General features: G+C 37.0%; 1 protein-coding gene across 1 annotated transcript in view; it reads left to right on the forward strand.

Moving 5' to 3' along the window:
- The window catches only part of appl1 (adaptor protein, phosphotyrosine interaction, PH domain and leucine zipper containing 1), a 54,508-nt gene that overhangs the window by 12,661 nt on the left and 28,904 nt on the right, over positions 1-12,943 (forward strand). The window contains exons 3-10 of the mRNA XM_052018761.1: positions 1,304-1,363; positions 3,286-3,357; positions 5,197-5,284; positions 5,722-5,763; positions 7,259-7,317; positions 7,588-7,734; positions 9,682-9,764; positions 12,075-12,233. Coding sequence (XP_051874721.1) covers positions 1,304-1,363; positions 3,286-3,357; positions 5,197-5,284; positions 5,722-5,763; positions 7,259-7,317; positions 7,588-7,734; positions 9,682-9,764; positions 12,075-12,233 — 710 coding nt within the window. The remainder of the gene's footprint in view (positions 1-1,303; positions 1,364-3,285; positions 3,358-5,196; positions 5,285-5,721; positions 5,764-7,258; positions 7,318-7,587; positions 7,735-9,681; positions 9,765-12,074; positions 12,234-12,943) is intronic.

Consider the following 12,943-nt stretch of genomic DNA (forward strand, 5'->3'; position numbering starts at 1 on the left):
AGCTTTGCAAGAAGTATTTCAGTGAAATGATTGTTTATATATGAAATGCATACTTAGCACGGTAGCGTAGCAGTTAGCGCGACGCTATTACAGCGCCAGCGATCGGGGTTTGATTCCTGTCGCTGTCTGTAAGGAGTTTGTGTGTTCTCCCGTGTCTGCGTGGGTTTCCTCCGGGTGCTCCAGTTTCCTCCCACATTCTGAAGACGTTTGGGTAGGTTAATTTGGGGGTTTAAAATGGGCGGCGCGGACTCGTTGGGCCGGAAGGGCCTGTTACCACGCTGTAAATAAGATTTTAAAAAAATGTCCAATATCTCCAATAGATCCAGCTTTTTAGCATCAAAGTCTCAATTGGCTATCTGGTACACTATCTGGGTTTTTATATTTTTCAGTAACCACTAAAGACAGTATTCTTCCAAGCTTTTGATCCATTTTGAGAAGTGAAGATTAAAATGTTTTGTTGTTACATATGATTTCTCATGTTTAGTCTGTGTGCTGCATTGAAGTTCATTGTCTGTATGTAAATATTCATGTGATTTTGCTCTTGCTCTAAATATCTTACATGGAAGAATCCACGTTATGTCTATTAATGTTTTAGGAAAAGTAGAAATAAAAATAATTTTGAAGGTGATAGTGCATGAAGAGGCAGAGTGGTGGAAAATATTCTCTACTTGTATGGAAGATCCAAACCTCTTGTGATTTGTAGGATCATTGTGTTTTACTAGGGTTAGAGCTTCTATTTGGACATATTTGTCAAAGATATTATTGATTGTGACCCTAAACTGTACAGAATTGTGGAAATCTGCTTTGAGTCTACATTTGATCTTAATCAGGAGGACATTTAGGTTAGTGCATGTGGCATTTGGCAAATAAATAGCTATACTTGAATACAAGAATCTAACATTGGAAAACCCACATCAGTATCAAATGTTGACCTGTGTCATTTGTGGTGTCCTGGTCAGTCAAATAAAGCTGGTTTGGGATTTTCTGCTTCTAAGCTTGCCTGGTATGATTTGCCATCCATGATAATGAATGAGCAAATAAAAACATTGGCTGGTAAATGAAAAATAGGAGCATGTGAGAATAGGTTACAGGGTAAATTTTGGGGGGAATGGGATTGCTCTGCCACATTGATTCTTGAGTTGAAATATCCTCCTCCTATGTTGTCAGGGAATATGGAATAGTTTTGAGTATTTTGAAATTAGGTAATCTATCAGAGAATGCCTGTCCTATCAAAAGTCATCACCTCCTTTAATGCAAGGGAGAAAAGTCTGCAGCTTATTGTGATCTGTATTTGTTTTTTCAGAATGAATTGAGCACAGCAACACATCTAACTTCCAAATTACTCAAGGAATACAAACAGCAGGTAAAAATACATTGAAGGAAATGACCACAGCAAAATTTGTCAGCAATATTTTTAAAGTCACTGATGTTTGAGATTGTTTTGTAGGATGACAATTATAGAAAACAAAAGATTAAACTATAGATTAATTTGAATAATGCCATAGCATCATAGGGCAACTATAAGAAATGCAAATAAGGAAACTCCAAAGAGGTAGAGAAATCAAAAGATAAATTGAATAGAGATTCTTAAAATTATGACTTAAATGGCTAATGATAGTGTGAAGAAACAGAACTCTTCTGATTGGAAAATCAATATTCCACTAAAATTGTGAATGAGATGAGAGGTTGAGATATTTCTTTATCAAGCTATTGGAGCACAGTATGCTTTGCCAAAAGGAGTAGTTTAAGTGGCAAACAGCTTTGTTTCTACTGTTTGGGAAAATTTCGAAGCAGAACGTGCAGGAAAAATGGGAGACCAAGGAGCAATGAGATTAGGCTTTAGATTCTGCCAGGAAAGATCTGGCACAGACTCAGAAGCACTGAGTACCCCAGAAGGACCCCATAAACTTTGATGATTTGACAATTTAAGAGATTAATCATGAAATAGTAAGTGGCATGTGCTTGGAAACACCAGTTCTGTAATTCAAAGGTCTCAGTTGGTGAATCAGAAGTGATTCATCAAAAGCTATTCAGATCCAATCCTAAATTAGTGTAAATGATAACAGAAAATGGAGTTTTAAAGTATAATAGCATTAAATATGTCAAAAATGATTCAAAGTATTTACAGTAACTTTATTATCCTGATGGACTGATTTCCTTGTTAAGTGTGCAGGGAACTCGTGACAGAATTTATCATATTAGTTCTCAAGGAAGAAGTTAATGCCAACATCATCAGTTGGATACTTAAGGGGATGCTACCTTGTAATGTATCTCTGAAAGCTTAATACTAATGTTCCTATTCTGAAAATTTGTTTGCATTGAAAAAGTTGTTGTTTTTCAATGTAGGTAAAGAAATGGATATTCCAGATTAAAAGTAAGACCATTTTGGTTTGAGTATGCAGATTGAACTGGCTAATTCACAGTTGCAACAGGATTATTGTTTCTCATTTGCTCCACTGCATAGCTCCTTGTTTGTATTTCTTTCTGCCTCTGTTTCAGTAGTTTTATATTAAAATATTTTATTGCCTGTATTTCATTATTGAGAGAAAAAATGAGAGGGAATGCATTCATAGAATGTTTCTTAAACTAAAGATGTACCAGAGCACTTTACAACACATAGAGTACAGTTTATCGCAAGTTATGGTCACTGCTGCAACGAGGGAATTGCAGAACAAGTTCCCACAAAGAGTACTATAAAAATGACCGGAATATCTGTGGGATAAATACCAACCACACATGAAGGAGCCCTATCCCCACCCTCCCCTTTTTCAGAATAGTGCTATATGATCTTTTACACCTTGCAAGGGAGCAGACAGATCTTTGGTTTAACATTTTATTCAATAGGGAGCAGCACCTCCGATAGAACTGCACTACCTCCACATTGCATTGCATGTGTTGGCCTAGGTTTGTGAGTAAAAGTTTCTTGCATGGGACTTGAATCTACAACCTTCTGTCTGAGATACTAAAGTGGTCTGCATAATGGTAGAATCATACAATTCTAGTTTTTAGGTTTTTCTCAGTATTTTGTCTACACAATAAATGCCAGTATTAGGGTCCAAAATTTGAAAAGCATTTGTAATTTACTTCAAAATCATTTTTATGTTTTCCTTCTAATTTATGTTGCTGGCATACAGTTCAAGAGTTCCTATCAATACCTTTCAGTGGCCAAGGCAGTAAGATAAAGAAGGAAAAAATAATGAAATACAGGCAACAAAATTTGATTCTTTCTTGCCGATATATTCCTTCTGTTTTAGTTTCTGGTTAATTTTCTTTCATTTTATATAGCAATTCCCCCTTGGTGGTGATGATGAGGTCATGACCTCCACCTTACAGCAGTTTGCACAAGTGATAGATGAAGTAAGTATTAACTCAGATTATTTCAATCGGGGCTCAACATGTCAGTTGGTTGTACTAACCAAGCAATTCAGTATTAATGGGTTTTAAGAAAACAACTAGCATCAGTTAATGGTTAATTGCTGTCAAATTTTACAGCAATGGTTTCAAAGGTGAGATACCAATTGCATTTGGGATTTTCTGAAAAGGTGCTTTGCTTATGTACATGGGATGTTGAACCTGACTTAGCTTCTTACTAGTTTAAGTGGAGATGCGAAGCTAACTGTTAATTTGTTAATATTTTTAGTATGTTCTTTAACAGTTGGATGTTAAACATACTTTTTTTAATAAACATATACATGTCTATATATTCATGAAAGTGATGACAAATTCAGAGCAAAGATTCTAAATTTAATGCCATCAACATGCAATTGACCATCAAACAATATTTCTACTTCTTTCTTTTATCATTTTGCCATTGTATACATGTATGATCCATTAAAAATGTTAATTCATTGTAGAATCCTCTGTTAAATTTCATAATAGCATAGGATAAAAGCAGAATAACTTTTATTGTAGTTATGACAAAGTATAGAATAGATTTGAATATTGTGACTGCAAGGCTGTTTCCAGAGTGTGTCCACAGGTCCTTTCAGTTTATAAGTATACATTAATGATATAGACTTAAACATGGGATGTGTTGAAAGAAATTTGTAAATGATGAAAAAAAAATTGGCCATACGGTTGTTGTGAGGAGGAAAGCTTCAGACTGCAAGAGGATGTAAATGGTTTGCTCTGTTGGGTACAAAAGTAGCAAATATAAAGCAGTCAGAAAGATGTATGGTAATTCATTTGCGGGGAGGCAGCAAGCCATGGAAGGATGCTGAAAGATGTGGAGGGCTAGAGGGACCCACAAATCCTTAAAGGTAGCAAGATTGATAAAAGGGTTTAAATGTATTTTAGATGTTTTTTATTAGCTGAGGCATATGATACAAGAGCAGGGCGAGTGTGCTAGAACCGTATACAACAACTGCAGTTTGAGTTCTCCTTGCATTAGAGAGGATCCAGAGGATATTTGTGAAAATGTTGCAGTATAAGAAAAAAAATATGTAATAAGGAAATATTAGGTGGACTGAAGTTGTCTTATTTGGAATAGAGGAGGCTGAGGTGACATTTATATAAAAAAAATCAGTAATCTACATAGCATGTGGTGGAAGTTTAGAATTCACTGCCCGAAAGGGTGGTAGAGGCAGAACTTCTCATCACATTTAAAAGGACTTGGATGTGCATTTGAAGAGTTGTAAATTGCAGGGCTATGGACATAGTGCCTGAAGGGAGGATTTGATTTGGCAGTCATTTTTGACATGATAAATGTGGCATAAAATTTCACTGATGTGTACGAGTCTTCATGACGATGTTGTATTTTTTGCTTGAAGTAGAAAAACCCAACTTTATTCTTTCTTTTTGTTTCCTTACCTTACATCAATTTTCCAGAGTCAGGGCACTATGCAGTGTTTGAGGTTAATGGTCATTCTAAATGTTAAAACCATAGGATGTGATCAGCTTGCTTTGTAGCTTTGGGGCTATCAATTTTGTTCCTGCACCCAAACCCGGGAAAAATCGGTTCCTGGAGAGCAATAACATAAACCCATGCTAAAACAATAAATAAATGTGCCTTAGCTGGCATCTGAATTAAGTCAGTGAACACAGTCTAGAATTTAATGCTATATATTTTTTCTGCAATCACCAGATTGTTTGAAACTTTTTAATGCTTTGTTTAGTTAGTATGGAAAGCTAAGTTTAAGGAAGTTGTTAGATTCTTGTATTTTTTTTTGGAGAATATATTTTCCTGTTGTCTTTTAGCTCAGTTCCTGCCACGCTGTACTCTCAACACAACTAGCTGATGCCATGATGTTCCCCATTACACAGTTTAAGGAAAAAGATCTAAAAGGTATGAAAATTGCATGTACCATATTCAATGGTAATAATTATCTCCTGCACTTATCTGGTTACGTGTCTAAGCAAAATGCAAACATTTAAAATTGGAAAATGTTTCTGTATGTGGATATTTCATTAAGATATCAAGTCTATGTTCATCTGAAAGAATGAAATGGAAATATGAGATGGAGCAGATGCACTTGTACAGTATAATTTATAGTTGTTTAATCTGAAAGATCTCATCTGATAGATCTTGCATTCAATAATACAGCACCTCTTCAGTGCTACATTGAACCATGCTCAAATTCTAATATGGAGTTTAAACCTTTGAATTTATGATTGAGAAATAAAAATGTTACCATAGTAACAATGTAATACATAATAAGCAGGAATAAAAGCAGTCAAGCTATGATCAATTCCTTTCACCAATAATGTTTTCTTTATTTGCAGAAATGTTGACCCTAAATGAAGTCTTTGCTATAGCTAGTCATGGTGAGTGTCATTTCAGTTATGATCACCTTGATTTTTAAATCCTTAACAAAGATCTTTTTTCATTGTGTACTTAGCATCAACATGAATAACTGTGCAGTTTCATAAAGGACAAGAACCTACTCATTTTTCCCTGACAAGCCTCAAAGCATTTATATGATTTTTATTTTGTGAATTGACTTTGTATCATTGGCATGCCAGTTTGAGTTATGCAGTCTTGAACCATGGAGATGTACTTGACAGAGGACCGATCAATTTCAATTCAAAAATAGTAATGCTACGCTTTTCTTAATAGCTTTTCTTCATTGAATTTCAGTAATATTTACATCACAAGATGGGAATTTGCATGAAATAGATATCGACCTGGAACTTCTAACTATTCTCCAGAATGAAACACACTTACAACTGTTTCCAGCTCATTTCACATCACTCAGAAAATCTAACCAGGCTGTTCCCATCATCAGTCACCCTTGCAACCCTAATCTGTTTTCAGCATCAGGGACATGGAGAATGACATAACAGGGACGCAAGGAATGATGTATTTCTCTGTGAAATGCTCCTTTCAGTGAATTGCAGGGGAACCTGAACCACACTGTGTGGGGAGCACCTGGGCTCTCCTGGGACAACGTGGTTTTTGTACAATAAACAAAAAGTGCTGGAGGAACTCAGCAGGTCAGGCAGCATCCATGGAGGGAAATAAACAGTCGACGTTTCGGGCCGAGACCCTTCACGGTTTTTGTTCTGCAGCACTGAACTGGGCAGTCTGCAAGGTTTAAAAAAAAAAGCTTCTTCCTTATATCCTTAGACTCTCCACCATCTACCATCTATCATTGCACTAAAATGACACCCCCAGCCCCCCAGGTCTACAGGCAACCCTGTCCACCCTGCCCCCACACCCCAACTTTGATGGTCCTGGCATTTCCATCCTCCCCCTACTCTCACCATCAATATGCCACTCCACTCTATTTGTATAGGAAATATACTGTTTCGTGTTTTCCTTGCCCATTTTGCCAGGTAATCTACTGACCTATAAGTTACCCAAGATATCTGATAAATCAGGTAGTTGGGCAAATTCAATAAAGTAAGTTTTTTTAGACAGTAACCTTTAAAGAATATATCACGTTTACTTTGGGATTAACACAAGCTATGCTATAACTGTTCATTAGGTGAAAATTGCCATTGTTTTCTATGACAATATAAAAATAACTTTTTTAGGGCTCCAATCATTTCTAGAATTTGGCTGTGCAGTAATTATTGGGGAGAGAGGACAAGAAATTATGCGTTTTATAAAAGCAAATTTTTTTGTTTATATAAAGTTGGTGCAATGTTAAAATGGCTGCTTTTGTCATCATAATTTGACTTTAAATGACTAACTTCTGGAGTAATTCATGATTGAAATATACACATGAAATGGAATGAAGCTTTTTGCTTTTATTCTTTATTTATAATTACTAATTTATCATTGTAGCTGAAATATCTTGATCTGTTTACTCCACAGATCATGATCTGGCTATTAACAAATACAGTAGACTATCCAAACGGAGGGAAAATGAAAAGGTTTGTCTATTTACTTTTGTTTTCCATTCCAGAAAAATCATTTTCTATATTCAGCTGCATCATTTATGGCAGCCATATTTTTGTTTAATTTCTATGATTGCTAATTAGAAAACATTGTTATAATATTTAGCTGAACTCACTGTAATATAATGTAGCTGTAAGATATTTAAATACCTCTACTCAAGGGTGTTAATTTATTCATTCTCTGCTAGTCAATGTGCTTGCAGTTAAATAAGTGTGGCTTATTTTTAAACATTTTTTTCCTAACAGATAAAAATGGAAATAACTGAAGACTTGTACACATCCAGAAAGAAGCAGCACCAGACCATGATGCACTACTTTTGTGCCCTGAACACATTACAGTACAAGAAAAAGATTGCACTTCTAGAACCTCTCCTAGGCTATATGCAAGCTCAGGTCTGTTAGCATGAAATTAAAACTATTCTTTTGATTCTTATCCCTATTTAAGCTGTTAACTTTCCAAATAAAATCATGAGTTTCTTAGCATTTGTGGCTTCACTTAAAAAAAATACAGTTAAAGCAAGAGCCAGTTCAGGTGAACATAACAGTCGTATTTGTCATCTCATGTTTCAGCTGAGTAGTTCAGGGTCAGGGGTGACATGGTTCATATACTAAGATACTGGATTTCCTCCTTTTTGTGTGCTGGAGCAATGTTACATGGAATGCCTCTGCCAAATGATATCTCCACAAAATATTATGAGATTAGCTGCAACAGGTTAGTGTACTCAAAAAGTTGTGTTAAATTGTAAACTAAAAAGGGCCTGACAGGAACACTCAATTTACTTAAATTGCCACCATTCTGCTGTGCACCAATCAGAGAAAGGGCTTCATCCCTTAATGGTAGAACTTCCTACAGTAGCAGGACAGCAGTGGTAGACATGGCTACTATGGAAAAGAGAGGGTGTAGAGAGAGCACCAAGGTTCTCTGAGAGAGTTTTTGAAGTTCTGTTGAATGGGATGATGTACCAGGAGGGAAAGCCCATGTACAAAGGAGCAACGTTGGAAGAATATCATCACCATCAGATATGTGAAATTGTTCTCTATGGGACTATAAATGCTTCCCTTTAATGTTGACACTCAAATGCACATGTACATGACCCATCCTATACCATCCTTTCATTAAACATTTGATTTCTCCCCCCTCCCCTAAGCCCCTGCCACACACATTGATGAAGCCTATATGTGTACAATAAAATGCTTGCTTGCTTTTTCTTCCATCGAGGCAGAAGCTGCCAGGAGTAGGAGGTAGGCCAACTGTATGGGAAGGGGTGGGTTACTTTGGCGCAGTATCCACTGGACTGCACCAGAAGGCTCCTCATTTGTAGAGGGACTACGGAGTCACCAATTAAATTCATTTGTTGGTAGTTTGTTCAATATACACTCTTTGCTAGTTTGAGGGCGGTTTGTACATGTGGGTAGGCATGTGAGCAACCTCCAGGGAATTCTTGTGAAATATCTAGTTGTGAGCTGAGTGACCCTTCAAATGATCCTGTAGAATGCAATGGATTGTGCTCCTTATTCTTTGCTTATGACAGTCAAATGAGACTTGTTTTCTGGACCTGGCAGCCCTAATTTATGTTGGGAAGATTTCAAACGTGTTGCATGATGTTTGATGGTATTGGGTACTTGTCTGACATTTGGGTATGTTGGATGTGGTAGCAACAATCCTGACCAGGGATACCTGGTCTAATTCCATGATTGGTTTGATTTAGTCTTGAAATAATTGCTAATCAGTTACTCAGTTAATAACAGTTTACTCAGAGTTACAGCAAGTTTGGATCACAGCACAGCAGAAGCCACCATCATGCTCCCAGCTTTTAAACAATAGGGCTTTAAGCTTCTCTGCACTGCGCTGACACTTTTCTTGACTTGTCACTTCAAGAACATTGTTAGAGTTCCTTGTTTACTAATCAAATTTGTTGGTTTGGTCACAACAATTGTGGCTGCATATGGTTCTGTAATTCAACGTGAGTGATGAGTGAAGAATAAATTTGACTTAGATCCACTATAAGGTTCTGAGGGTGGTGAATCTCTGGGATTTTCTGTCCTGGGAGATGGTGGAAGCTGGATCATTAGAAATATTAAAGTGGAGGTAGATTAATATATATTTGATAGATTGATGAAGAGAGGAGTATGGAGAAATAGCACAAAGAGGTATTGAGGCCAGCATAGTTCAGCTATGAACATAGTAAATGTCTGGACAGGCCTGATGGCCTACTCCTGTTCCTATTTTCTTGTTACAATTTGCAAATAATGTCACAAAATAAAGAAAAATAATTTATATACATCTTTAGCTGGATGATTTTCCTTAAATACACTAATTTATTATAATTGTTTTTTCAGATAAACTTCTTTAAGATGGGTTCTGAGCACATGACCCAACAACTGGAAGAATTTCTGACAAATATTGGCACTAGTGTGCAGGGGTAGGTAATTGTTTCCTCTTGCAATAGCTCAATTTACCAATCATATTCCTCCTGTGCCATTACCAATCTTTATATTTGCTATGATTCTTCCAGCTGGTTAATCAGTTTTCTGCTTGAGTTACTTAAAATGAGGATTTTAGCACTTGAGATTTTTTAGTCAGCAGCAAAGTGATGATGCTTGCTGCTGACCTGAAAATACTGCTCAGAAGAATACAGCAATCTCTGCTACAGATTTCACTTTTCCCAATGTTAATTTCATTATGGCATCAGCTGTAGGGCATCTCTAGTGCTGAGTAGCAGTGATGCTCTGCAGCTGATGTCATATGGTATTGCCAGGAAGGCTATACAGCAAACCATATTGCATTGTTTTCATGTAAGCAAACGAAGAATTAAAAATGACTCTAACCATAAAATTGTTAAAAATGGACCAAAATAAGAATTAAGACATACAGATGAAATTAAGGTTAAAGTTGAAATATAAACTTCAATTATTTTCAAAATCTTGCAGTTTTGATCTACTTATACTAGGATTAGATTGTACAAATAAAAATTAGTTTTTTGGAGCCAGTGAAGTATTTCAGCAGTAATTATAACTTAATTTTGTTATAAAAGCTCAGTTACACCTCTTTCAATCAGGAGTCAAGAGAGTAGAAATCAAGAGTTCATAAAAAGCTGAAGTTTTCATCAGTTCAGTGGTTTCTAGATTATATATGAATTAGGAGCAGGAGCAGGCCACTTGGCCTCTCAAGCCTCCTCTGCCATTTAGTAAGATCAAGTATTTAGCTACTTCTGCCTTAATGTGTTTGGAGACTTTGCTACCACCTTTTGAGGAAGAGAGATCCAAAGACTCATGACCCTGGTGTGAACCTCCTCGCTGTTGTGCTGGGAATTGGGTGCCAGGAACCTGGTGTTAATCCAAGATGCTGGCTAAGAGGGTGGGTGTTGGATGTGTCAGTGCAACTATTCGCTGCTGAGATGTAGGCCATTGCTGGGAACTGGCAGCTCCTACTCCATGTGTTGGCAGACTACCTGGATCCTGTGGTCTCCCTCATCATCACCTGTTGAATGCGTTGGAAGTTGTTTTCTCCCCTCTCTCCTCCCAGAGATTTCTCCGTTAATGAGATCAATGATGGTTACTGCCCTTATACAATGGTACGTTGTTGTGAGTGTTCAGATTGGAGGACCAAGAACTGTGTTGAATCAGCACTATTTTGGGCAGTGCTAAGTGGGGTATGAGTCTGCCCTTTTGTGAATGCTGAACTAGGACATCTGGATCCTTCTGCATTTCAGAACTCTGAACTCTCTCACCATTTAGATAATGTTTTCTGACAAAATAGATGACTTCACATTTTCCTCATTACTTGTCCACTTAATGTATCTTTATCCAGAGGCAGCCTCTTTATGTCCCCTTCACAACTTACTTTCCTATACACCTTTGTGCCATCAGTGAATTTACCAATCAGGTTGAACCTTGTGGCACACCCTTCATTACATCTTGCTAACTAAAAATTCATGCCACCTCTGTTTCCTGTTAGCCAACATGATGTATACCATGTCAACTCCTACAAAGAATTCAACAGTACGCACTGTTGGTGAACTTGGGTATTAATGACAGCTGTTTCTGGATTTCCATGTGCAGCTACATTCTGTGAAGAGTCCAGAAGTTGCTGTCAGTCTCAGTGTCCTGGTGAATGCCAAAAAAATTGCATTCATTATTAAACTCTGGACCCAACAATTCAGCTCCATATCTGCATATTGAAGATTAGACTTGCAAAACTTACTGCTGGATATTTCTGTGATTATTTATAATTTAAAATTTGAGGATGCAGAACAAGGAGGTCTCTTTTGCATCATTTCATCAAACCAATTTTGCCTGGGTTTGGGAGGAGACAGTCTGTTAAGCTTTCTGTCCTAATGTTTGGGTAGAAAGTTTTGTTCAGCAACTCCTGGTGAGCAAGACAGTGACTATGTTGGATGTTGTAAAATCTGCTTAGGTTCATATGTAAGCTGGCACTTGGTGCTTTCTAGAGGACAGTTGGTTTCTTTGAGGTGTAGAATAGTTTAAAAAAAGAGAAAAATAATAGATCACTTCCACCAGAGAAAGCAACTGAATCTGGAGCTTCATGACACTTTCATGATTTGATAATCTAGATTTGAAGGGTTATTTGGTGGATTATTTGTGATGGTAACCAATGTCTTTATGCACTGTAATAGTAATGTTTGATTTTGGTCTTAACAGCATTGTAATTAGATGTTGATTATCAATAGAATTCACAATACTTACAGCACCAATGTTTAACCCTTTTCTAGCGTTCGAAGGGAAATGGAGACTGAACAGGAAATAATGCATCAGACTATTCAGGACCTGGAAGTAGCCAGCGATTGTTTGTATCTTCCTGATCCAGATACTAAAATATTCAATGTTAACAGAAATCTAACTAGAAAAACTGGATATATGAATACAAGAAAGTAAGTACCAAATTCCAATGTTGAATTGTTTTCTTGGGTTCTTATGAATAAACAGTCACAGTTTGTGAAGCTCTGATCCATATACTATTACATTCTTATCATGGGCAGGATTCTATTCCAAGCTGACTTGCATTGAATTGGTTGCTTTTTTCCCCTAGCACAGTTGAGACATCAAATACTGACAGGACATATACAGTTAAATGGCAGGACCGTGGAATTGATGGCAAGACCTTGGGGTGCAAATTCCCCCTAGCGTGGAGATGAGTGGTAGAAATTGGAGGGACTTATTTAAATGTGAGCCATTGTCTTCTTACCATCACAATTTAATGTAGCTTTACAAACTACCACAGCCAAATGGTGCAATAACTTTGCTTTGGTTGACACCCTATTTTCAGATTGAACACCCCACATTCAACTTTTACGTAAAATTCTGTGATACCGGCTGTCACAGTTTCAGAATAAGGGATTGGCTATCTAGGGCAGAGATGAGAATAAATTTCTTCACCCAGCAGGTGGTGCACCTTTATAATTCTCTACTCAGGTGGGCTGTGGAGGCTCAGTCATCGAATATTTTCAAGACGGATATTGATAATTCTTTAGATTTTAAGGATATCAAAGGAAATGGGGTTATTGCAGGAAAGTGGTGCCAAAATAAAAGATCAACCTTGATCTCATTGAATGGTAGAGCGGGTGTGAGGGTTCAATGACCT

Source organism: Pristis pectinata, chromosome 6, assembly GCF_009764475.1.
Source record: "Pristis pectinata isolate sPriPec2 chromosome 6, sPriPec2.1.pri, whole genome shotgun sequence".
Lineage (NCBI taxonomy): Eukaryota > Metazoa > Chordata > Chondrichthyes > Rhinopristiformes > Pristidae > Pristis > Pristis pectinata.